We start from the raw sequence: 26,546 nt of genomic DNA on the forward strand, positions 1-26,546 counted from the left end.
AATATGTAGCTATGACTTTGTTACCACTGTTCTCACTCCAGGTGTGTAGAGGTCTTTGTTTTGGCCCTGTGTAGAGCCCGGCGTGCATGGCCGGCCCGCCAGCGCATGTCCCCAGCCCCGCTCCCCCGGCCCCGCTGCCACCACCACCACACCGTCCTGCATGTTGGGACCTGTAGTTCCCCAGCCATCTCTGTCACCCCTGGCCACCACACCACCTCGCACCAGTTTCCCAAAGTAGGTATAGCCTTCTGGGTCTGGGTAACCACAGTGATGACCCTTAGATGAAATTTGGGTATCCCTGAGCTTACAAAAAAAAAAAAAGAGAACAAAAGCATTAAAAGCCAGTATGAAAATGTGTACTAGAAGTGGTTATCTATGAATTACTTACAATAAACAGGTGTGAGACTTAATTGTATGTTGTCAATTACTGCAGTATTGACAGTGGGTCCCTTGTACAGCCAGCTGTTATTTTTATCCCAGCAGTGTAGCAGTAGAATAAACACCGGCAAGGAAATTTTTCACCGTGACAGAGGCTTCCCAAACCACTAACCACGGTGCTCTTAGCGTGGCGTAGGAAAAGGGCTGTTTCCTTTTTATTTTATGTTGGTTCTGCTCGACTGTACCTGGTTTATGTCCACAAAGCTGCATTAGCTAATTGTCGACCTGTTTCATTTGTACTTGGGTAAACATTTGCTTTGTACCGTGTATTAATGGGTCCGAGGTGTGCTCCTCCGCTGTCTCAGTGCGGACATTGACTTCGCTCTGTAACGCCATCCTTCCAAATACATTAAGCTGTTTTTCTGACAAACAAAAGCTACCTGGTCAAGTGGTTTATACGACGTGCATGCTCCCTGCTAATCGATGTCCGTGCCGGTGCCGGCGCGGCCGGGGATCCGCTGGCACCTCGCAGCGCCGCCGAGTTAAGGCTCTAAGAAAATGGTGGATGTGAAGAACAGATGCTCCTGTTACACCGAGTTAGTTTCTATGCAGCTGATGCGCTTAGCCTAGTTTATTTCATGGAAACTTTTAAGCTGGATCAAATCCAACATCCAGGGAAGCCTATTGCTGCCGCTGGTTCGAGTGGGGTTTATATCGAGCCCATTCAGGTCTCCGATTGCAAGGAGTTCAATAGGGGGTTTATTTTTTTTCCTTCTGAAGTTTCCGTAAGCATTCAGCGTGAGGTGAATGGCTTAGCACCGGCTGAGAGTTTGAAAGTTGAATTTTGCCTTGGAAGGATATGTGCCGTGGAAAGTCAGAGCAGTCAGATGGAGGGCACGGGAAGGCGTCCTCCGGGCAAGGAGAGCCGCGGGGAAGCGGCCACGAGGACGTAAGTATTCCAGCACAGCCACCCATGCTGCCAGAAATGGTGCACATGGTATAAAGGGGCAGTTCTTCTCTTTATTTGGAACACCCCAGCACTTCCAGAGAGTGTTTGAGGTGAAGGGAAATTTGGGATTCAAAGAGTTACACCTGAGTATTGTAAATTGGGAAGGTTCTGTTCAGTCAAGATGGATCACAGAGAAACACGTTTTAGTCTCAGTATACGAGTTTAATTCTATTAGCCCTTGTTCACAAATAAAACTTTTTTTTCCCCTCTTACAACAATTTTTTTCCTTAGAGAGGCGGAAGAAAGAAGTATTTAATGTGTTTGCATTTGTCCACAAGAGGTTTAAAGAAAACCACCCAGACCCCAGTAAGCTGTTGAGCTGCAGCAATCCCAGGTTACATAAAGGGGCCGGGGCTGCTGAGGATTAGCCAGGGCATTCCGGGTGCTGATAAGCCTCCAAGTTCTGCTCTCTCTTCCCTCACTTTTATTTTACAAACAGCCACTCTGAGCCGTATCCTGAAAACTGCCTGGGGTTCATTTTCAAGGCTGTCGGGGTTACATTCCCACCAAAGAGAGAAAATTGGCATTTAAAGGACCCTCAGGTTTTTAAAGCATCGAGCACTGTGGTAGTTTTTATCTCAGGGTCCCTGTACAGGAGGTGAGTTTTTGAGAAATGAACGACAGTTTCTCACTGCTGGGCTCTTCCAAAAACTCCTGCCCTGCTTCACTGGTAGCTTAGTTTATCCATCTCAAAAATAGATTTAACAGTATTTTCAAAAGGCAGCTATTAAAAGCACTTCAAGTTTTTAAATGCCATTGAGGTTTCAGTGCTTAAGTGGACCTTTTAACCAGTGCTTTTTAGGAGAAAAAGTGTAAAAATAAATCTCTTTGTCTGTCAGAGAATAAAATAAATTAAACCTGATCCCCTTCTACGTATTTGTATAATTCAGCATGTTTATATTTCTTGCTTATCTTTGGATTGTTCGCTCACAGCTCCCAGCGCAGCAGCCAAGGGATGTCAGAGGAACTACGTGCTAATTTTTATGTCAAGAATAGCTTTCACCTTTAAAGGCACACAGCTCAGTGGCTGTTTTCTAATTACAAAAGGAATGCCAAAGCTTCTCCCGCGAATCCATTTTACAGCTGTGTTCAGATTGGACTGTCAGCCCCTGGTTAAAATTGAGTGCTGAGGTCCTGACCTAGAAACAAACCTTTTTTGGTATTGGTTTGGAAAGAGTATTTCAGTGCTGGAGGAGCTGAGCTAGGCTGTCCAGCCAGCTCCCTCCACGCGCCTGGCCACAGCCTCGCACCGTTTCATCCGACTCTGCATCACCCTGAAGCCAAAATCAGGACCACTGGGCAAGCCAGGCTTATGATTCTTAAAAATAATAGATATTTTTGTTGTCGTTCTTCAGGTTTCTGGGCTAGTCTAGTGGAATGTGTCCCTGCTCTTGGTGGGGGCTTAGAATGAGATGAGCTTTGAGGTTCCCTTCCAGCCCAAACCATTCCATGTTTCTATGATTTTTAGAAGTCCCAGCTTTTCCTTTAGGGAAGCATCAGGGCTTTTTAGAAACCAGACCTTTGGCATCTGCAGTCACTGGTTGTGTCAGAGCACAGACGTGTGCTTTCCTTGCAGAGCATTTACAATCACTGCCTCTCAAACCGACCCATTTAGTAAAAAATAGGGCATTTTCAGGATGCGTGAAACATTTTGTTTTCCAGAGAAGTCAGAAATATTCCATTCACCTTTTCACCCAGTTGTTCTCACCAGCTGTCACGACAAAACCATTTCTGTTCTGTGTTTTCTGTGCAAGGTTTGTTTTCCAGGGAATTACCAGTTTTGTTGGAATTGGCTGAATTAAATTCACTATTTTAATTCTTCATAGTTGTGTATTTCTATGCCCATTTCTTTTTACCTCCTAGCATCATTAGCAGCTAAGACCCATATCAAAGGGATGTAAAATTGCCTGTTTTCCCTGAAACAAGCCTGGATTAGGAGGAGATTGCAGCCACCAAAGCTCACTGCAAGGCGCTGTGCCTCGGAAGAGTCTGATCTGCGCTAACTTGGGGAAGAGAATGATGTGGCACATGTTCGGTATGCGCTGAAAACCGAAGGTTTGCCTCCAGTATTTCCACTCTTGCTCTGTTCCCTTTCAGAGCCTTCCAGATCTTTACCCAGGATCACTCAGCTCCCAGACACAGATGAAACGATGGAATGGGACAAATCTCAGCATGAAGAGCTGTCGTGTGAGAGCTCTGGACCATCCCACACATGTGCTCAGGCTCCAGCACCCACAGCTGTGCACCCGAGCAGTCTCTGGCTGTGGCAGGGTGCTGGGGGAGGCCGTGGTGCCCAGAGGTGTGGAGTTCTCCCTGCAGCACGTCTGGAAGGTTTGGAGAGCCACGAGGGAAGTGGAGGCTCTGACCTGCTGCCGTTCGCGGTCTCTGGTCTCTGTGGAACGGGAAGTGTTTGCCCAGTGTAAACGGGCTCCTGTAATTTGTAAGACGAGATCGCTTCCCGTCCTGAGCTGTCAGCCAGAGCGTGCTGTACGGGGACGGCTGTTTTCTGTCTGCTCCAAGTGATGCTTGGTTATAACCCGTCTGGGATGTTCAGCTGTGGGGCAGCGGTGCTGTCTCCTCTTCCTTACCACGGGACTGGAGGTCCGGGCTCCAGGAGCCTGGGACACTCCAAAGGTGTGGAAGAGGCTGAGAGCCAGCCTGGAGAGCTGGGATCCGTCCGTCCGTCCATCCATCCATCCATCCATCCATCCATCCATCCATCCATCCAGGGGATGCTGCTCCCTCCACACTGGCCCCCAGGCCACTCAGGGCCGGAGGTGCCGACCCCAGGGCTGGAGGCGTTGGGGAAGCCTGGGGACAACGGGGGGACCCCGACCAGGGCTGTCTCACCTCGGCTGGCGGCGGGGCGCGGGCGGTGCCGCCCCTCGATGCCGCCGGCCGGGCCGAATCGAGCTCCGCGCGACGCAAGGGGGGACTCCGGCCCGGGGGAGACACAGCAGTCCCGGTGGGGACACAGCAGTCCCGGTGGGGACACAGCAGTCCCGGGGGGGACACAGCAGTCCCGGGGGGGACACAGCAGTCCCGCGGGGCCCCGCGCACCCCCGCCCCCTCAGCCTCTCGGCGCGGCCCCGCTCGGCCCCGCTCCCCGCGCCCCCCCGGCCCGGCCCGGCCCCGGCCCCGGCCCCGCCGCGCCGCCCCCCGCTGCCGGGCACGGCCGCCCCCGCCCGCCCGCCACGTACGTCTCCCGTCCCGGCTCCTTTCCATGGTTCCCGGCGTGACTGGAGCCGCCCGCCGCCGCCCCCGCAGCGCGGCGCCGACCGCCGGTAAGGGGGGGCGGGCCGGGGCTCTTTGTGCGCCGGGCCGGGCCGGGCCGGGCCGAGCCGAGCCGGGCTGGGCTGAGCTGGGCTGGGGCGGGCGGTGCCGCTCGGCCTGCGCGGGTCGGGCCCGGAGCCGCGCGGGCCCCACCGGGGCTGGGGGGGAGCGGGGGCGCCGCCGGCTCGGCCTCCACCGGGGCCCGGGCGGAGCGGCGGCGGGGCCGGGGCCGGGGCCGGGGCCGGGGCCGGGGCCGGGGCCGCGCCTGTTGCGGCCGCTCGGCCGCCCCTCCGGAGCCGGGCCGGAGCGGAGCGCTGGGGGCCGCAGCCCCGGCACGGCCCCACCGCTGCTCCGGCTGCTCGGCTCCGCCGTGGGCCTGCGCCGGGCTCGGGAGGGTCCCGCGTGCGGAGCCCGTGGGCCGGCGTGGGGCCAAGGGTGCCTTCCCCGCGTGGGGCCGGGCGCGGGCCGGCAGACTCGGCCGTGGGGCAGCACCCGCGTCCCGCTCAGCCCCGGAGCATCGCCGGTCCCCGAGCGTGACCCCTCGGTGCGCTGCGGGTTTGGTGGCTTCCTGCTGCTGGACATCGTCCCTGTCCCTTCCGCCGCCTTCATGGAGCAGCACACCTCACACCCCACCATCCCCGCCATTCCTGCCATCCCTGCCGGATGGGTCATGGCTTGCTGCAGGAATTGGCGGGGCCCTGGGTTGCCACAGCAGTGGTGGTCACCTCCTGGGTGACCAGGGTCATTTGTGAGCCCCCGATCGGGTGCCCAGCTCAGCCACATATCACATCCTCCATAAGGATGGAGGGCACCATCCTGCCAGGCTGATCCTCACCTGGGGTTCCCATCCAGCGCCAAAATTGCTGCCAGTGGGTTGTGGACAGACAGCGATGGAGAAGGAGTCAAGTGCAAGTCACCACTCAGAGCAGTGCTCTCCTGCACTGTCTCTCAGGCGGGTTGGAAAGGCTCTTTTTTTATTATTTTCTTAAAAAGCAGTGGAGTCGCACCTCCTCCTCACACCTCCTCCTGCTGCTGCCACTGACAACAAACACGGGGGCTGGAGCCGTAAGGATTTCCACGAGAGAACCACCATCCTGGGCTGACCCCGGAGGCTGCCGCTGGGGCTTTGCTGGCGGGGCTGCCCCACGGCTGGGGAAGCTGTGGCTTTCCACACATCCTCCTCCTCCATCTCTAAGAACACAGGCTGAAGCGGCATCTGCTCCGCTGAGAAGCTTTTTGTGGTTTTCACAGAGGTTTTCCTGTGGAAGTGCTCAGCAGGAGTGCAGCACTGGGGCAATGAGACCCCAGGGGAGCCCTCTGGGAGTGGAGGTTGGCTGGTGCTGGTGGTGGTGGTGGTAGTGGGAAGCTTTTGGTGGTTGTCATAGCAGAGGAGACCCTGCCATCACCTCCTGGTAGTTGTGCACTTGTGGCCTTTCCCACAGGTGGGTGGTTGGTTATCCAACCACCCTGTGGTGAGGATGTGCCTCATGCTGGCAGAGCCTTGTGCACCAGTCCCTGGCTGTCAACAGCCCATCCCTGGTGTCAGAGCATCTGATAGCCAAAATTGTTTCCGTCAAAGGTGCCCATCCTCTTCCCAGCCACAGAGTTCCTGGGAAGGCTTTGTCTTTTCCAGCATTTTATTGAAAATGAGCTTTCAAATGAGAAAAAAACGAACAAAGCACACCGACACCTGACTGTGTTGGTGGCGTGGCTGAGCAGCTTTGCCGTGGTGTCTGTGCTGTGGTTCCCTGAGCCCTGGGAACAGCAGCATGATAGTGAGTGCTGGTGCTTATCTGCCTGCAGCAACACCCTCTGCGAGGGCACAGATAACCAGACATGCTGTGGCTGCTGGCATTCAGAGTGGGATAGCCAAGAGGGGATCCGGAGGGCCATTCATGGTCAGGGTCTGTGCTGTGAGGGTAAAATTCTGGAGTGGGACCTGTGGGGAGGGGGCTGCTGCCCTAACCCTGTGGGTGCACTCGCCTGTGGGGTGCTTGTGGTCAGAGCCGGGAGGCTTTGGGGCAGCACAAGGTGATGGTGGGGATGGTAATTGATAACTGTAAAATACGGGAAAAAAATTGAAATAATAGCACAGAGCCCCTCACAGGTGTGCGAGGTAGAGATGGGTCCCTCTGTGCCGTGGCTGTGGTGGCAACATCTCTGTCACCATGGCCAGGGTGATGGAGGGACACTGCCTGGATCCTCACTGCTGCTCGGTGGCACTGGGCTTGCAGCAATGGTGTGGGGACCAGGGTTTGGCTGTTCTGCCAGTTCCCTGGGGTCAGCACGGGCGCTGGGTGGGCACAGCAGCGAGCGAGACGGTCCCTGAATGGAGAGAGAAGTTGGAAGGACAAAGCCACCCACCCAGTTGGGTGGAAAGCTGGCTGAAAATAACAGGAAATGAGAACAGGGGGAACATCTGGGTCCAGCTCTTGCACCACTTCCGACGGGCGCGGAGCAGCTGCTGCCTCTGGGCGACAAGCGGCTGCGGCTCCACTCCTCCGTCAAGCAGCCTCACCAGCGGCATGTCCCCACCGCTGGAACCGCGGGTGTCCCCGCGCGTTGGCCACCAGCCACCCGCTCGCCCTGCCCCGGGGGTGCCCCGGTGCTGGCGGTGCCGGGGGGACAGGCTGCGGTGCCCCGTCCGCGGTGCCCCCGGCCCGCCCCGCCGGCCGCCTTTGATGCGGGTGAGTGGCAGGTCCATTGTGGCCCCTTTGTGCCTCCCTCGGTTCTCCAGGTCTGCACAAAACCTGCCATGGAAACCAGAGCCAGCCGCTGCCCCAGGAAACCCGCAGGCGCAATTAGGTAATGCAAATAGGAATGCAAATTCCTGCCTCGACTTCCAGGGCTCGCAGAGTTGTCCCTGGGCCACCGATGTGCCCAGGCCACTGATGTGCCCAGGCCACTGATGTGCCCAGGCCACTCGAGTCCCCCCCATCTGTGGGGATGGGGAAGGTGTCGGGGCAGGGCCTGACAGGCAGAGAGAGGGGGAGTGAGCTGCTTTTGGGGTGCCTCATGCCCTTTTCCGTCTCCCCGTGCTCAGTGGCAGCAGAACCAGGGCATCTCGACCCGTGCTGAGCTGTGACTCATAGGTGACAATATGACATTGATATTTTTTCCATCCTCTCTGTTGCTCAGCGACAAACAAACAAACAAGTGTGTCTTAAAACCCAGAGTAACTGCCTTGCAGGAGCTGTCCCCCGGCTGGTCCCTGGGGTCTGCCGGGGTCTCCGGGGGTTGTTTTGGGGAGGTAGAGCTGTCTCACACCCCTGCTCAGAGAGTGTGAGCCTGGCAGAGGGAAGGCAGGCTGCCTGTGCAGTGATGAGGACCCTCCTCACCAAAGCACACCGAGAATAGATGGGAAAGGAGATAACATCCACCCACAATTAACTCCAGGAAGCACAAACTCTTCAGGTCTTCCTTTCTAGGTGGCATTTACAAGCACTGGAGACTCTGGCTCTTCCTCAGGTCCCCAGAGCAGTGTGTGTGTGGAGTGGGGATAATGGGGCTGAGGAAGATGGAGAGTGGAGCAGTTAAGGGCGGATGCTGATCTGAGCTATTCCCCTCCCTGGAAGGAAGCAGTAAGGTTTTCTTTTCCATCTGCTGGAGGAGCCATAACTCGGAGCCAGGAGCCGAGGTTGGCACGTGGAAGGCATCATCCACAGCAGTAATCCTGTGTGGGGAATGGCAGATCCTTTATGCCCTGGTCTGGGCCTAGTCTACAGCTGTGCTGCTTAAAACCGAGCCTTGTTGATGGCTTTTATTTTTCCAAGCTACAGCCCCCGGGTGCTTTGCTATCGGTGGCTGGAGTGGTGTGGGATGTGCATTCCCATTAGTGGTACTTTTTTGCAGCCTGCTTTTATTGCTGGGAAATGAGCTCTGACTCCTGGAAGTGGTATTTCTTCCTTCTGCCTGACAGCTGGTCGATCCCTGCCCTCGCTCTCTCTTCCCCAGGGAAGGCACACGCAGATGGGCACACAAACACTCCGGGATGGAGCCTGGCCACTGTCCTTGGCGTAGGAAAGCAGGGCTGAGCGGGGGAAAATAGGGAGATAGTCTCCAGAAAATGGAGAGAACGGTGGCTGGAGCTCTGCTGATGGAGATGGGTCACTGGGATCATGTGCTGGGGCTGTAAGGCAGCAGTGGGGATGGGGGACAATCTTTGGGGAGGATTCCCAGCTCCTGGAGCCTAAACTGTTACTTCTGAAATCCTGGTGGCTTTTAACCTCCCTGGCTCGTGATTACCACGATCAGTGCAAATCAGCTGGGATGGGATGCACCTGAATTAGTAATGCAAACTTAAAAATAATGAAAGAGAAGCAAGATGGGATTTTGAAGAAGAACGTGACCCGTTGTGGTGGCTGGGTCCAGCACGTGGCAAAGGGGCAAGGAGCAGAGCCACTGCTCAGGGCCTGGTCCCTTTGCCACCCAGAACACAGCTGTGCTGGCGCAGGGGTGACTCTGCTGCTGAGGAGACTGAGAGCTTCTCTGAGCCTTGGCCTGGCTTCAAATCCAGGTTAGTGTCCCGTGTAATTTCTGTGATGTGCTGTGACGGAGCAAACTCAACATTCCTCCTTTCAGGGCTTTTCTCCGCCCCACAGTCCGGGTTGTGCCGGGATGGAGCAGCCTGTGCTGGTTGGCAGGAGGGGTCTGATGTAGGGCCTTAATTAAATACCTGTCCCTGGTGAGGTGTAGCCTTTCAAGCAGGTTCTCCTCTGCTGAGCAATGTCACCCGGCACAAGGGAGGACAAAAGCCTGGCGCAATTACAGTGTGACACCGTGTCCCAGGACAACGAGGGTACAGCAGTGCTGGATTGTTGGCTCGGCACTTTCCCGGGATAGCTTGCATCAGCCATATGGCTTAGTGACTCATAAAAAAACCCTCCTCTGTTTGTGACTTAATTAGTCCCTTTCTTCCCTGGCTCTTGGCTCGCAGTGGTGAGCACGGTGCTGAGAGGCTCTGTGGGATGAGCGGGGCTGCGGCCGGTCCTGCCCTCACAGGCTCATCCTGGGTGCCAGGGATGGCTGACCACAGGGTGGCCGGTGCATGCCAGGTGGACATCAGGCAGTGACACTTTGTGCCATGTATTACTGCCATGCTGTGGTGCAAGGGGCCGGGAGTGGGGGAAGCGAGGCGGGAAGCCCTTGTTCTGTCCCTGGGGACCCCAGAGGCTGTGGACACAGTGAGGGAGGTGCAGGACCTTCCCACCACGCACATGGTGTGGAAACCCAGGGCCTTTCGTTCTCCCTGGTTGTGGTTGGGTCCCCCAGGGAAGGGGGATCACAGCAGCCACTCTGTGATCACCTTTAAATCTTCTCAGCAGCCCCTCTGCCCAGGGGCCTGTCCTGGTGAATAATTCACCGTGTGCCGGCAGGGAGAGTTTTACTCCACTAATTTTGTTTCCATAGAAACTCGTGCGGTCTGTGCTCCAGAGCTTCGGGTGAATCAATACAGGATTTTTCCTTTGCACAGTGAGTGCCGGCCCTTAAACCCTGATGGCAGGAGAGCAGCCACCGGAGATGCTGGAGGCTGGGCCTGGTCTGCACCGCCTGTCCCTGCCTGTCCCTGCCTGTCCCTGCCTGTCCCTGCCTTTGTGGGATGCCTAGGGCCAAATCCTGCAGAGATGCTCTACACCAGTCTGGGGCAGGGTCAGCCCAGCCTGATCCAGTATGTTCCTGCTATTCAGAGAGATGGAGGGGAAGGAACTGCCTTTACTCAGGCTCTTTCTTCCTTTTTCCCTCCCATCCTTTAATTTCTGTGACTCTTGACCTATAATGGCAAATTAGCAATTGGAATCAGCCACACTAATTATCCAGGGAGTGGGGTTGGCCCTGCCCCCAGCCTGGGTTCATGTTCCCCCACTCCCCTTTATCACTCACTGCCCAAACCTAACCCAAAAATTGCCCAGCAGCGAGTCCTCCACATGCCCTGCCCTGAGCCCAGTCCCCAGGGAATGCCACACACCTTTGTCTCCACAGGAATTTTTATTTTCTTTCACTCCCAGCTGCTTCCCGGCGCTTTGTGCCGAGCTGGGAGCACAAAGGGAGAAGAGGGATAAGCAGTTAAGGATGGGTTTGTGTGACATATGGCGCTAGGGCTTTGCGTGGCGACTGTGGCCAGCGCCGGGGGGACGCCAGCGGCCACAGGGGTGCCTGGGCTTCCCTCCTGCCAGCCTTGGGATGGGTAAACTGAGGCAGGAAGTTTGGGATGGGCGCGGGGCCGTCCCGTGGGACGGAGGCAGTGCTGGCATCCGGCCGTGGCGCGGTCGCGTGCGCCGTTCCAAAGCTCTGAGCCGATCGCTCAGCTGGGCCGTGTGTGTTTGATGTTGGCGGTGAAAGCCAGGGGAGGAAAGGTCACCGACTCCAGCCACCTCCTGGAATAATCTTATATCAGCCTCTCTGCTTTGGGCAGCCTCTTGGATCTAATTTATTACATGTTGGTGCAAGATAGAGTTGAACAGAGTCGCAGTTAAACCGTACAAAGGGATGCTGGGTCACTTTAATCGCTCACACTTGCTTGACCTATTTTTTTTTTTAATCCCTTCCTGGAAACCTTATTTCATGTTTGAATTCCCTCAACTATTTTAGGAATGTCGTCCTACCAAGATCAAATTACCTTCAATGAAACCAGTGCAAGGCGGCCTCGCAAGGCAGGCGACTTTTGGATGAGGATCTAGTGCTACCTCATTAATGTGGGCTTAGTTTGGGGCGGGGGCTGTGGTCCTGCCGTGGAAAACGTGTGAAAGCCAGGGATTAGCGCTGCACAATGCCGAGGGGCAGGGGGGTGGCTCTGCCTCGCTTGGCACAGGGGGCTGGGGGCACCAGGACCCCCTGGCAGCCCTGCAGATCCCGGCACTGGCAGGGGGAAGGTGGGTGCTCTGGGTGCTGTGTGAGGGGTCCCTGGTGCAGCCCTGCCTGGCTCTGTGGTCCCAGCTGAGTGTGTCCCCCCCAGTTTTATCAGAGTGCTGTTGTTTTAGGATCCAGCTGGGTGCTGTGGAGGGCCAAAATCTGGTCGGCTCACGAAGGGCTCCTATAAATCTGTCCAGGAGGAGGGCATGGCCGGCCGTGGTGGGAGAGCAGTGGGTGCCCCGAGGCAGCAGCAGCCACTGCAGCTCTGAAACGTGGATATTGAGTGTTCAGAGTGCTGCAGTGTCCATGGGCTCCCCAGTAAAGCAGCCGGTTGAGAGCGCCTGGGCAGGAATGCTGATGGTGCCGCGCTGGGCTTGGGATCACTCCATGGCTCTCCCGGTTCCTCCGCACTTGCTGTGGAGCCAAGAGGGGAATTTCCTGTTGCAGAGAGGTACGTGCTGCACAGGTTCCCAAGCAGGGCTTACTTGTGCTCGCCTCCCTGATTGCTTTTGCTTTTGAAAAGGGCTTAAACCCAGCCATTTTAATATGCGGTAGAACAAGTATTAAAGGAGATCCTCAGGTGCTTATTTGTTTCCATGAAAAAGGATTTGCTCGGAGCAATTTTCCCAGGCTGCAGGCCCAGGAGGGGTGCACAGCATCTCCTGAGGCAGAGAGGAAGGTGACAAGAGGATTTAGGAGAGACTGGTAGGGGCCCATCCTGCACATCCTTGGCATGTTTGGTGGTAGAGAATAACAATTTCTGTTCCTGATCATTTACTTTTCATCCCAATTTCAGTCCTGTTATAATCACACCTGTAGCTGCCAAGCAGTCACGTTCCCAGACTTCTCGTTCCCACATTGAGCAATCTCTTTGCAGGGGCCTGGCTGCAGCAGAACTCAGCACATCTGCTCTGGACAGAGCCATTATTTCTGGTTTAACATCCCTAAGTTTTGAGACTTCTTCCAAGAGTCTTCCCTCCAGAAACTGGGGGGGCTGTCAGCCGTTGTCTCCAAATAATCCTGTGCATGGAAAGGCTTCTGCACATCTGCTGTGCATCCCCAGCTGAGGCACCAGAGGCCTGGGCTTGCAGCCACCACGGGATGAGTGGCCTGAGGGTTGGGGAGTGCAGGGCTGGAGGGACCCAGCAGTCGGTGGTGTCACCCCCATGCTGGCTGCAGGGCGGGGTCCCGGCTCCAGCGTGTTTTCAGGGGTGATCTATGAACACAGCGTGGCAATAGCAGGGGAGAAGGGGCTGGGCAGTGTTTGAGCAATCCCATCTGCTGTCTGAGCTGCAGCAGACACTGGGGAAGGGAATATTCTCGTTTGCACTTGGTGCCAAGGCTCTTCCCTGAGCAGAGAGGGCTGCAAGCGATCAGTCCCAGTGCTTTTCCAGCTGCTGGCTCCTCCGGTTGGGCTGTGCTCCTCGCAGAGCTGAGCAACTGCTGCTTCCAGCACGACATTACCGGTCTGACCGACCCCCGGGATTATCCAGCTGCTCTTCCCAGGCAGCTGAGGGCTGGCAGCCTCCTCTTTACACCGTGCCTGCTCCCAGAGCTTCCCCTCAGGCCATCCCTCCATGGGAAGAGCCCATTTCTGGGAGGTACCGAGTGCCTGCTCAGGGGCTGGGTGAGAGCAGCCGTGCCCAGGAGGGATGCCAGGAGCACAGGAGGATGTGCCTCCCAGGCTGTGAGCATTATCCCTCCCCAGGAGCCTGACTGAGGTGTTCTTCTGGCTCTGGTCTCATTCTTGGCTCTGGTGAGGGTGGATCTGAATTGTGCAAGTCATTGGCAGCTTGGGTGGAAGAAGAGCAGGGTGAACCCTTGGGCGGGCAGAGGGGACCCGCCCCCCAAAGCCAGCTTGTGTTTGGTTGTATTTTGTGGTTTTGAGGGGTGAGCTAAGGGCAGGAGCTGCAGCCAAAGGTGTGCCAATGCCTGAGAATAGTGTGCAGTGAGACAGCAGTCATGCAGGTGTGTGGAAAAGTGTCCTGTGCTGTCCTGGCTATGCAGTGACACCCAAACACAGCATTTTCAGTGCCAGCCCTGTCCCAGGGCATGAAAGCACTTGGATAAAAGCTGGTGTGGATGTGGCATCCTGGCAGCCTTTCCTAACCCAGTGCTGGCTCTGTGCCTGGCCCCAGCCTGGCACTGGGATGTCACATGGCACTTTCTCCGTGGTACAGGTCAGTGCCAGCACAGCCACCACTGCTGGATGTGGAGGCGGCTCAGCTGGGGTGAGCCAGGACAGGAGGATTTATCCTGTGCTGCCAGGGCTGGTGGGGCACGGGGATGGTGCCAGGCACACCAGTGTCCCCGCTGCTGACTGGCTGCTCTCTGTGACCTGTGGGACAGGGACACGTGGACCAGGAGCTTGCAAAGCCTTTAAGCTCCTCCTGTGATGGGAACAGCAGAAGGGCGAAGGATTATGCCTGTGCCTGGGTTTGGTGAATGAATAACAGCATTCAGGGTCCTTTTTGCAGGAGGCTTTTAACAGGGCAGGAGCTATTGTCAGACAGGGAGAAAGTTGATCAGGCAGCCATAAGAGTCATCACAGCCTCACTCTGCAAATGGGGCACGAGGGGAAGAGGAGCCCAGCCCGTGCCCCAAGTGCGCCTGTGCCCGCATGTGGGCTGCAGACACCAACTTCTTCTTTCCTTTTTGGGAAATCCAAAGGATTTTGCTTTTCCTGGCATCTTCCCAGGCCCTCACTGACATCACAGAAATAAGGGCCAGGAACATGTTGAGCCCCTTCCCCAGCTGTCACAGAGGTCTGGCTGCTGTCCCCACTGCTCACCTGAAGACACTGCTGCAGACATGCAGGAACTGGGGAGGATCCTCGGAATACAGCTACCTGTTGATCTTTCAAATCAACTCCTGCCAACAGGACCACTTGCTTTTCCCTGGATTTTAACTCATGCTGATGTAGTGATTTGCCCTTCTCTGGATGAGCAGCAGGACTTTGAAAAAAATAGGTTTAAAAGCCTTCAGGGCACATGAACTGCCCTGGTCTGTGCCACAGCACCTGCAGCACCTTCAGCTGCACCTTCGCAGCAGCCCCTGCCAGCCCCAAATTCCGGGTGTATCTCAGGGCAGGGAATGTCCCAACACATTCCCTTGGGACTGTTTGAAGCCAGATGTGCAGCAGAGCCTTTCTGGTGTATAAATGTCTTGTCCCCATCCCTAATTTTGTTGGTCTTCTGACCAGAAGGTTTCCGTGGCTCTGCACGTTGCTGTGCTCAATCACACTACCCAGCACTTCCAGGGAGTTGTCCCTCTCGTGCAGTGTTGACTAACACCTCCCCAGAGCTAGTGTTGGCAACAGGAGCCCAAAGGGCTGGCAGGGGGATTGCCAGTGCCTGGCACAGCCATGGCCCTCGTGGTTACAGGGGAGATGTTAAATACACACTCAAAGGTCAAATGCTGGGACACGGAGATTCCCCAGCCACAGGTACTTTGGTTACTTTGTAGAGATCTGGGGATTTCCAGCCTGATTTTGAGGGCTGATTTTGCTGTTTGAGGTTTATGGGCTGGCACAGCATTGATGAGCCAACAGTTCTCCACAGAAACTCTCATGCCCATATGTGCATTGTGTGTGTGTTTGCAGTGTATCCAGTATAAGCTGTGTCCCCGTGGGTGTCCAGGCTCGTTCTCCATCCTCTTGGAGTAGCCAAATCTCGTAAGGAGGTGTGTACCCTGTGAATATGTTACAACTCAATTTAATACGTGACTAAACCAGCCATGCAATATTGCAATTAAAGTATAATTCCAGAGGTGTGAACAATGCCGGCTCTTTGCTGGGAATGAGTCAGGGGAGTGGAGGAGGAACCAAGCAGCAGTGTTTTATTAATTGACTCCAGCGGATTTATTTGTCCTCAGTGAATAGAGCCGGGCAGAGCTGTCGGAATTGTTCCTGCTTCACTCGCACAGTGCTGCTCCATGCCTGGCTCCTGGCAAGCTGGAGCAGATCCTGGGGACTGAGAATTACTGGGATGGAGACAGTTCCTGGCTGAGTGACCAGTTAAATGGATATTATTAGTGAGCAGGAGCAAGCTGGGGGCTCCCAGTGCTGTTTGGAAATGGCCCCTTGTGCCCGACAGCGATTCTCCTGCTTCTTTTGTATGGGTCCTGTCCTGCGTGGGAGCAAATGCCACGGGAAGGTGGCATTGGATGGCCCCTGGCACCATCCTCAGCCCGGGGACCGAGGTGCAGCAACTGATTGGGTGCTGGTGTTTGCACGGGGCTGCTGTTGTAGTGCATCCAAATGCAAATGCTTCCAGGATTACAAAAAAGCCAGGGAAGGAGAGCAGAGCGTGCCTGGAGCAGGAATCATCCCCGTGATTCCTCTGGTACCGAGCCAGAGCAGTGCTGTCCCTGGGGATGAAGTTGGGGGTTAAGGAGCGTGGCAAAAAGTGAACTTCTCCCCAAGTTCCTGCTGAGCTCCCCATGTTTTACAAGTGTCTTTCACTCTCAGCAGCCTCTGGGAGCCCCTGGAAACCCCTTGGAGCAGCTCAGGGCTGTGGGCTGGCACAGGGGCCGAGCGCTGGGGACATGGCTGTCACACACGGTCTTGCTGGGCAGGGGAGAGCCTGGGTGACCTTCAGAGGTGACTGCTCCTCTTAATGGCTTGGAATCTGATTATACCATTTTGCTAAGAAATGTGCTTGGCACGTTCTTCTGCATTAAATACCATTTAGGGACAGTTATCCTGACCTCTCTGCCTGCTGCTTAGGAAAAAGCCTTTGAAAATGATATTATGGATCAAAAGTGTTCCTGGGGTAATTCTGTTTCAAACAGTGGAGTTAATCCAGAACTGAATTTGGCCCTGCATTTTCAAACGAGAAGCAGTAGCTGTATAATCTGTTTATGGTTTTAAAGTGAATGTTAATCTTGGATTTGTTGGCTTTTCCAAAGGGTCGATTTGCCGTGCTGCAGAGCATTTTAGCCCCCTGCTCTGACACTCTCTGAGCCGACTCCATGTTTTATTTTAAAGAGTGATTTTGCTGTGTTTATAAATACATGTCAAACCTGGAAACGTTAAATCTGGGCAGCCTTCAGCAGTGGAAGTAATGCCATTTTTCTTGCCTTGCATTTTGTTGGTACAGCTCCCGGCACGGCACATCCACGTTCCGGCGTGCCGCGCCCGCTGCGGGGATGGCACAGTCCCGCAGGGATGGGTGGGATGGAACCGAATGTCCCCTGTTGAAACGGGGGAGCCTCTGCGTGCTGTCCCGTGGGTGACTTTGTCCCGTGTCCCCTCCGCAGGTGGGAGGATGCTGCCGTGCGCCGGGGGCTGACGCGCGGAGCCGCCGGCCGCGGGGAGCGGGAGCCCCGCCGCCCACCCATGGTCCCGGCTGGCAGGCGGGGCAGCCCCCCGTGAGGAGGGGCACGGGCACAGCCGGGACCGTGGGCGCCGAGCCCCCGCAGCCGCCCCGCCATGACGAGCCTCTTCCGCCGGAGCAGCAGCAACGGCGGCTCCCGCGGCGGCTCCTCCGCCCAGGAGCTCAACAACAGCCGCCCCGCCAGGCAGGTGCGGCGCCTGGAGTTCAACCAGGCCATGGAGGACTTCAAGACCATGTTCCCCAACATGGACTACGACATAATCGAGTGTGTCTTGAGAGCCAACAACGGCGCCGTGGACGCCACCATCGACCAGCTCCTGCAGATGAACCTGGACGGCAGCGGCTGTGACGATAGCTCGGACTCGGAGGACAGCATCCCCCCCGAGGTAACCTGCGTGGAGGTCCTCTGCTGGGCTCTGGCTTCCACAGCCGGGTCACCATGAGTGGGCACCTCAGTCTCATCCTGCCTCCTCCTGCCTCCTCCTGCCTGGGCACAGTGCTGCTCGACTGCTACAGGCAGGCAGAGGTTTGAGTGCCTGGTTCAGCCAGGCTGCTGCACCCAAGATTGTCTTGGGCAGAGCTTCAGGCTGAAGCCAAAGTGCTCTCCCACCTCTCTCTCATCCCAAAACCCAACAGAGACCCTTCTGCTGCTGTCAGAAGGACTCCCCAGGGCTGTGTGCATCCAAGGATAGCACCTTCTTCCCTTGAAAGCAGCACCTTCAAACTCCACCAAACCCTGCTGGGTGCAGGAGGTCCAGTGCCAGGAGGTTGCCCATCCTCTCTGCAGCAGCATTCAGCCCGTGCCATCCCTGCTTTGCTGCTTCACGTGGGGCCCTGGCCCGCTGCGGAGCATTTCCCTGTCCTGCCCTCACCCCATCCTCTCACCCTGCAGATCTTGGAGCGGACCCTGGAGCCGGACAGCTCGGACGAGGAGCCCCCTCCTGTGTACTCCCCTCCCGCCTACGAGAGCCAGGCCTTGGGCAGCCGCTACCCCCGTGCACCACCCACCCCCCCGCCCAGGTGAGCCCCAGCCCTGCACAGCTCCCGCTCCTGGGGCACCCTGTGCCAGCACACGGGGGCAGGCTGCCCTCAGCTGGCCCTGGCACACCGTCTGGCCCCAGTTCGTTATAGGGTCGAGTGAGACAAAGCCAAGGGAGATGAATGAAGCTCACAGCTGGCTCAAAAATCCCTGTGAGGGCTTAAAACACGAACAGCTGAAGGGCCGGAAAGCCGCTCCGGCAGCATGTGGAATGGCAAAAATCAGCTCCCGGGGGCGGGGAGCGCTCGCCTCCACTGGAAAACACCAGGTGCTGGGTGGCCGGGCCCCACGCCGGCTCCTCACCGCACACCTCGGCTGGCTTCACTTGTCCCCTGGCAGCACCGCTCTGGTTGTAGGTGTGGGGCTGGGGGACAGCAAGTGTGAGCCCCGGGCACCTGTGTGCCAGCCCCTGCCCTCTGTGCAGGCTGGGTGTGGCATCTGGTGAGAGGCGTTTGTCAGTTCCGTAAGCAAATCCCTGCAGTGCTGGGGCTCCACCGGGCTGGGTTTTGGGAGTCTGAGTGAAACAAAGAGGAGAAGGAAAGCCCAGCGTGCAGAGTTGCAGGGCAAGGCTTGAAATGCAGCTCCCAAAGATTCCAAACGCTTTAGGAAAGCCTTTTGCTCTCCAGAGCTGATGCTAACGCTGCACATTCGGGGATGTGCTGGGGTTTCCTGGTTCCTGGGACCACTGGTGGAGCTGGGCAGGCTTTGCTGTGCCAGGCACTGCTGTGCCAGGCCCTGTGCCCCGCTGCCATGGCAGGTGTTGGTGGGTTTCTCCCTCGCCAGAGGTGCTGCCTGTGCTTGCCCCGCAGGACGGATGTGCCAGGCCCTGGCAGCACCGCAGTGCCCGCGCACTACAGGAACTGGAACCCGCCGCTCCTGGGCAACCTCCCCGAGGACTTCCTGCGCATCCTGCCCCAGCAGACAGCCGGCACACAGGTGAGGCTCGGCCACCCCTTCCAGCCTGGCTCCATGAGGTGGCGTGGAGCACCATCCCAGTCCTCAGCCACCCTGAGCTTGCAGCATCAGCACTCTGGAAGCATCTGGGTACCAGGTGTGCACTAAACCGAAAGTTTTGGAGCGTGTCCTGTTCAAGAGACTGAAGTGGGCAAGGTGTCAAAGATCTCTCAGCGAGGCTTTGGTTTTTTTCCTGCCATTATCCCAATGATTAGTGCCAGAAATGCCACTTGCCATAAGCACCTAATATTTTCAATCATTTGAAAATCTTGCCCACTGCCCTGGTGAGGAGCAGCAGGACCAGTAATGCTCCTAAGGAGTGCAGCACTGCCAGGGCACTTGAGGGCTGCTGCAGTAGAATTTGGGTGGGAAACCTAGTGCAAGCCAGTGGATTTGCCCCTGGGAAATCAGAGTCCACGTGTACTCCATGGTGGTTTTAAGCCACAAGGTTTGCATGCCAGCAGCATCCCATGGGGAACAAACAGCCCCAACACATGCTGGGCATCCAGCTCAACTCCAGGCAAGCCACAGTTTGGGGCATCCCTTGGCCTTTTGCTAACACAGGAACCCCTAAATGGGTCCAGCACCCTCCTGCCATGGTGAGGGGCTGGGGGGCCTGCAGGCACCCTGCTCCTCCCTCCCTTTTCGTCTCCAAAGGCAGCCTGCCACGTTTTCATGAATGATTGCCCTGCAAGTTGAGCTTCACGGGCTCTATTACCTTTCTGGGAATAGGAGCATGCCAATTCATTTGGGCTCAGGGGGAGGAGAAGAGCAGCTGCCCTTTTCTTTCCCCAGTAATTGTGTGCTTTTGCTTTTTATGGCTCTCTGGGAGCAGCTACAAATCAGATAAATCTTGTAGGCAGGGATGAGGCTGTGCTGCAGCATGCGGCTGTGCTGCTCCCCAGGTGCGAGGCGTCACGTGCCTCGTGCAGGGATGTTTGTCAGCGGGACATTGCAGACTCTGCTCTTTGGAGAAGGGAGATAAAGCAGCGATGCTGCTGAGACCCTTCTCTTACCTCCACACCAGGTTCTGCCGTGGCACAACCACATCGTTTAGAGTTAATCTGTGCCAGCCTGTGCTCTGCAAAAGGAGCTCCAAAAGTTTGACCCATGGGATGTCCTTCCCCTCCGCCCTGTCCCCCTTCCCAAGGGGCAGAGGCGGTGGTGCCCTGTCCCCCTTTGTCCTTTTTGAGGGCAGTGCCCTGGGCTGTGGGGCAGAGGAGAGAGGGACCCCTCTGGGGAGCAGCAGTCGGTGGCCATCGGGGCTGGGGGAGCTGCGCTGTAACAGAGGGGCAGAAGGCTGAGCTCAGCCCGAGGTGCTGCTGCAGGGACCCCTGAGATCACCACCCAACCTGGGCCATGTTTGCCTCCGCAGGGCTCCCACGGCTGCCGGCAGCCTGTGCCACGGGGGCTCGTCCCTCGGGGCCAGGGCTCCCTGGAGCAGGAGCGGCGGTGGAAGCAGTACCTGGAGGACGAGCGCATCGCGCTCTTCCTGCAGAACGAAGAGTTCATGAAGGAGCTCCAGAGGAACCGGGATTTCCTCCTTGCCCTGGAGAGAGGTGAAAAGTGCCTTCAGAAACTTCTGCTTTTTGGGTGTGTACCCTGCTGTGACACTGGCTGCTGGCAGCACTGCCCTGCCTGTGGGATCAGGGCTTGTGCCAAAGCAGAGCCAGTGCAGGATGGGGCCAGGCTGGTGGTCCGAGCTGTCCGCATGCCCAGACTCCTGCTCTCCTCCCCCTGCCCACCCCTCTGCAGCACGTGTGGCAGAGCCCAGCAGAATCCATAGCAAGGGGCTTTGAAAATGCCTCCTGAGCCCTCCACAGCTGTGCACCCTCTCCAGGTGCTGGCAGGCCTGAATTGGAGAGCAGTTTTGCCATGACTGCTCCTTCCCTGTCACCACACTCCTTCCCAGTGAGCTGGTTGTTCATCCCGTGCCACGGGAAGGGCCTGGGTGTGGATGGTTTTACTGCCACTGAGCACAGAGCTGCCCTTCCCTCCTTCTGAGCCCCCTGGCCAAGGGCCCAGCTCCCTCAGAGGTGTCGCTGGTGCTTTGCAGGGTCCTGGCAGCACCATCACTGCAGGTGGCAGGAAAACCACGGGTGTGCTCGTCGTGTGCTTGTGGTGGGTGGGCAGTTCCTCTGCTGCTGCGGGCTCCCACTGAAGTGCTTGTGGTCGCTGTGCTGAAGCAAAGCCCCAGCTCCCTCCCTTGCCACCAGCCTGTCCCTCGGCAGCCACGGGGCCATGAGGGGAGAGAGGAGTGGAGCCATGTGCTCTGCCTCGAGGGTCTGATCGAGCGGGCGCTGCGTTTTTTCTTTTTCAGATCGATTGAAATACGAGTCCAAAAAATCCAAGTCGACCAGTGTTGCTGTCAGCAACGACTTTGGTTTCTCCTCCGTTTTATCAGGTAACTTCCAAGACACACAGGAGCATTGTCTCTCCGCAGCAGGATCCCCCACAGCCCCTGCATTCCCATCCCTCTGCCCAGCTGCCTCCAGAGTGCCTGTGGAGGGAGGAAACTGGCTGATCCCTCCCTGCTGCCCTCCCAGCACGGGAGAGGAGCTGGTGGGTGATGGGGATGGGTGCTCCTGCCCTCCCCACGTGGAGGTGCTCCTTCATCCTGCCTCCATCCATCCCTGCCCTCCCATGGCCGAGCTGGAGCAGAGGATTGTGCCTGGAGGCATAATGACTGTTCCCGGGTAATCCTGATTAACCTCGGGAGCAGAGCAGCTGCCCAGAGTCAGAATTAGAGCTGGTGTCTGTCGATGGCCCTGTGCAGGGTCGGGCGAGTTGCAGGGGCTGGGCAGCCTGGCAGGGCTCCAGCTGGGCTCACGGACCCAGGGAACAGGGACGTGGCTCTGGGGGCCTCTGGTCCTTGTCTCTGCACCCCCAGTCCCAGGGGTTGTGTCCCCATCCCGAGCCAGCCCCATGTGCCAGTGCTCTCGTCCCACCTGCTCTCTCCCAGCTCTGCCCTTTGCTGGTGCTGGAACTGGGTCATGGGAGTGACTTGTCCTGAGCCCCCCCTCACCATACACGCACTCCTGGTGACCAGGTGTTTGCCTTCCAGGTGACGTAGCTCCCTCTGTAACCAGCGAGGCCGGCGGTGCCGTGTCCGACGATGCCTTATTCCGAGACAAATTGAAACACATGGGAAAATGTGAGTCGGTGTGCAGGCCCCGTGCTGGCAGCGGGATGCCTGGCAGGGCTGGAGGGCAGCTGGGAGTGGGGTGGGCAGGGGGAGATGGCAGCAGTACCTGGCACTCTCCCAAACTCATCCTTTTCTCTGGGAAGTCACAGCCTGCTTTTGCCACCACAAACTAGACCGAGGTCCTTGGGCAGCCTGAGCTGGGCTGCAGGCAGGGGTGACAGTGGGAGGGGTGGGTGAGGAAGATCATGAAAACCCCAGCAAAAGGGTAAAAGACCAGCACCTCCTGCCAGGGACCAAGGTGTCCCTGTCTCCCTCTCCAAATCTGGCAAACCCAGGGCATCACCACAGGGTGCCAGGGTGTGGGTGGCTCTCACACCCCTGGCCCTGCCCATCTCCTTCCCATTGCCCGTGGCAGCTTTGGGAAGAGTTTTTGGGTGAGACCCTCACCTGGCTGCTTCCTTCCAGCCACACGCAAGAAGCTGTTTGAACTCGCCAGAGCCTTCTCTGAGAAGACAAAGATGAGGAAATCAAAAAGAAAACACTTGCTGAAGCACCAGGTGTATCCTGAAAGGGGCTGGGGAGCTGTGGGGCAGGGGGGCCTCACTTGGGTGCTCCTGGGGGTTCCCCAAGGGCAGCTCTGTGGCTGGAGCATGGGCTGGGAAGGGCGATGGTGGTGCCACGGCCACATCCTGGCCCCACAGCCGGTTTTCCTTAGCGGAGGGCGCAGGATGGGGACGGCGGCTTCCACGGCAAATCTTCTCGACGATGTGGAAGGACATGCCTATGGTAAGGAATGCTGTGCTGGGTGTGCTGTGCTGGCTGCTGTGGTGCCTGGCCCCAGATCACCCCAGGGCTGGCTCAGGTGTGAGCACCTGGCAGAAATGCCCCTGTGGGCCAAAACCTCCGTCCAGTGTTCTCAGGCGAGTTCTGGTAGAAACTCCCCAAGTCCCACTGGGAATTCTCTCTCTGAGCAAGGAAATCCCTGCCCTGGGGAAAGCTGGGCTGCCTCCCCTGGGGCTCTTCCTGGAGCTGGGACTGAGGTGCAGTGGTGTCCTGGTGTGGAGGTGGCTACAGCCCCCGCCTGCCTCTGCCTTTCAGATGAAGATTTCCAAGCACGGCGGCAGCAGCTCCAGGAGGAGGAGGAGACGCCGAAGGAAGGGCAGTAAACGGTGAGAGGCACCTGGGGATGGATGATAACTTCTGTGTGAATGGTCCAGCCTGGCTGGAGGAGGGGCCACGTGCTTTGGGCTGTGTCCAGAGTGTGTCCTGGTGGGGACAGGCCCCATCAGTGGCCATGGGTGCCATGGCTGGCACAGCCCCTGGTGCTATCACTGTGTGGCTGAGGCTGAGCACATGCTGTTCTCCTTCCCTCCCCTTCCCCTCCCTGCAGGTCCCAGCACTGGGGTTTCTTGCTGGCACAGGATGTGCACGAGGCTTCATCAGGAGATGGCTGGAAAAGGAAAAACCCACCCAACAAATCACCCAGATTTTGGCTGTTCCCCCTCTGCTGCTGTACTCCTCTGAAGTACAAGTATTGAAGTGAGGCACAATGTTTTCTTACCAGTGGTTTGAAAACAACTTTTCCTATCGAGCAAATCAGCCAAAAAGGAAAAAAAAAAAAAAAAGGAAAAAAAGCGGGCAGCTGCTGCGAGCGGCTGCGGAGGAGCCAGTGGAGCTCGGGCTGGGGAAGAGCAGCCCCGCCTGCTCTCTCGGCCCGGGCGGCGGCGCAGGAGGAATGAAATCAGTCGTACTAACGAGGATCCATTCACACGTGGGGTCTGCTTGGCCGGGGCACTCCTGAACATATCTGTAGTGGTCTGATGTAACTTTACTCTGCGCACACCGGAACAAAAACCACGTGAGAAAGGGAAGCTAACAGCCGTTGTCTATTATTGCTAGGAGTAATGAGCAGAGATTCAGATCAGGTAATAGTCAAATAATATAAATTGTTTATAAAGGAAAGGCCTTCTTTTCCTAGGCGTTTCACTTTGAATTAAACCTTTGCCTTCGGCATTGCTACAACTGCCTTGAAGTTGGGACGCTTTGTGCCACCACAGGGCAGCACCAAGGGCTGGATTTCACACCGGTTTAACCCTCACTGATGGAGCAGGACATGTCCCGCCGGGTGTGGGGTGCTGGGGGTGGTCCTGGAGCCTGGGAGCTCCAGGGATGCCCCCGCTGTAGGTAAGAGGCAAAGCCCAAGCCGGGTGTTGGCCGGGCTGGTGGAGGTGTTTTCAGCACGGAGAGGCTGTACAGGGGCTTGGGGGCACTGCTGGGTTTGGTGTGGGGCAGGAGCAGAGCCCCTTCCTCGTTCTCGCAGCACCGGAATCCTGCAGCTCGGGGAGATGCTGTCAGGCTAAAAATAATTACATAAACAAATTCCTCCGCTGTGTAAGTAATGAGTGACGAGCGTAAAGTCAGAATTCGCTCCCGCCAGCACATTTTCTTCTCCTTTATCGGCACAACGTTCCCTGCCAAATGCAGGAGGTGGCTCTAGACGTGCCTGTTTCACTCTCTGGCTCCCGCCAACCAGCACAAATGTTGCAGGATTGGAGCTGCGAAGGCGGCAGACGCAGAAGCCCCAGCCATCAAACACTCACGCAAGTGTTTTCCCTGCCTCTCCGCAGGGTTTGGTAACAAAAGTCCCCATTGCAGGCGCTGGCTCCCGACAGGCTCCTCTTCAATCCCAACGGAGCTCGCGTGCCTTTGAAGTGGACGCCAAGATTTCCTCCCCCGCGAGCGCTGCAGCTGCTGCACCTGTTGAGCGCTGCTGTCGTCCCCTCGCAGCCGTGGTGGGGATCGGGGGCATCCCGTGAGCTTCACTTTCTCCTGGCTCCTGGCCAGGGACAGAGCTGCTTCCAGGTGTCTGGGGCTGCAGGGTCTGGTCTGGGTGATGTCTCCATAGCACAAACAGAGCTCTCCCGCAGCACCAGTACTCAGACAAGTTATGGGGTGCCAAGGACCAGGGCAGGATGCACTGGGCTTGGAGCACCCTGGGATGCCAGCAAGCTTTGGGTTCCTAAAATCAAAGCATCAAAATTCCCACCCCACCCAGCCCAGACCAGTTTTGGTGTCCACTCCTTTGGATTGAGGAGCGTGTCCTGAGTCCTGGCAGCCCAGTGAGTGACAGGTTAGGGCCATCCCAACCACGCTGGCTGTCCCACACCATGGGCAGCACCCCTGCTCCTGATAGTGTGCCTGGCTGCCAGGAGGTGCTGGAAGGGCACAGGATGTCCTGGGCTGCTCTGCCCTGCCCAAGGTAGGATGTGGGTCTGGAGGAGCACCTGCCTCCGGGTGCAAGGGGCTAAGGGTGAATTGGGGAACGGAAAATCCTTTAGTCCCTGGGTGGGACTTTCATTCTGAGGGTGGTGGAGAGAAGGAGGGGCTCCTTCCCTACCCTCTGCTGGCCCTGGGGGCCGTAGGAGGCTGCCGTTACTCCTTCCCAGCTCTGCATATTTGGAAGAAAATCAAACTTGGAAGCGGATCAGCTTGTCAGCGTTCCAGCGCCTCTTAGCTACCGAGGGCTTCAGTCCCAGCGAAGTTTCCATGAGCGCAGGAAGCACCAACGGGCGGGAAGGGAATTCTGCTCTCCCAGACGAGGAGGTGCTGGCAGGAGGGCTGGCCCGGCTCCGGCTCTCGCAGCACCTGCCGTGCAGGGTTTGAGGACGGGCTGGGTCGTGCCGCGGCTGCGGGGATGGGCTGAGCTCTCCTGGGAGGCTGGCACAGGGCCACAGCTCAGTCCTGCTGCACCGCTGGCTTCAGCAGCAGCCGGGGAAAAGAGGGGACACTGTCCCTCCTCTCAGCCTGCTCGTTAAATGACACGTCCCGAGTCACCTCTGTAACCCAGCCAAGGTTTGCTGGTGGAGCAGTCCCGGACCAGCAGCTGCCTCTGCCTTCTGCCTGAGCACATCCCCGAGGTGCCCGGCACCCTCTGCTCCCACTGAACCTTGAGAAAGGGACAGCAAGGAAGGGTGGCCGGGGGCTGTGAGCTGGCACAGGGCCCTGGGCACGTCTTGGCCACCACCACCCAACAAGTTGCCCTTAAACATCCCAGGCCAGGCACAGCCTCTGGATGATGTCACTCTGTAGCCGTGTCAAAATATCTTGGAGGCACAAAGTATCATTTTAATGGAGATGGAGAGGGGTTGTTTATGTGTCCTGTAAAAAACAAAAAGTCAGGTCTAAGGAGTGGAAAGGCCACAAACCCGGCTTGGGAGCCAAAATGCATTTCTTACATAAAAATGTACAACTCTCAGTGATGTTTGTATAATTTCTCTACAAAAAGGTTTAAAAAGAACAAAACAAACTGATCTGTGATGTTTGTGAGTGTGGCTATTTTAGAATTTATTTCCATAAGTGATTTTTTTCTTAAAGATGTTTAATAGTAATTCCTATAATAAAGTCCTGTTGTACTCTTAACACTGTATATTTTTTAACACGGTGTATTTTTCTACTCTTTACAGGGGGAAGAAGAAAGAAAGGGGGCTGGGGAGGGAAGGGGCAGCTCTAGCCCAGCTCCAGCTGTGCCCCTCAGATGCAAATGCCCCAAATCTGCCCTGGTTT

At 57.0% G+C, this 26,546-nt stretch overlaps 1 protein-coding gene across 1 annotated transcript; it reads left to right on the forward strand.

Annotated features, from left to right (window-relative positions):
• Positions 1-4,555: 4,555 nt before the first annotated feature.
• CUEDC1 (CUE domain containing 1) lies at positions 4,556-26,382 on the forward strand. Its single transcript, XM_082294909.1, has 11 exons — positions 4,556-4,671; positions 16,769-17,231; positions 17,738-17,865; positions 18,694-18,820; positions 20,214-20,397; positions 21,159-21,242; positions 21,903-21,992; positions 22,449-22,542; positions 22,711-22,769; positions 23,082-23,152; positions 23,374-26,382. Exons 2-10 carry the CDS (start codon positions 16,941-16,943, stop codon positions 23,147-23,149), a joined length of 1,125 nt encoding a protein of 374 aa, XP_082151035.1. The 5' UTR covers positions 4,556-4,671; positions 16,769-16,940; the 3' UTR covers positions 23,150-23,152; positions 23,374-26,382.
• The last annotated feature ends 164 nt before the right edge of the window (positions 26,383-26,546 follow it).

This window comes from Coloeus monedula (assembly GCF_965178545.1).
Source record: "Coloeus monedula genome assembly, chromosome: 20".
NCBI classification, from domain to species: domain Eukaryota; kingdom Metazoa; phylum Chordata; class Aves; order Passeriformes; family Corvidae; genus Coloeus; species Coloeus monedula.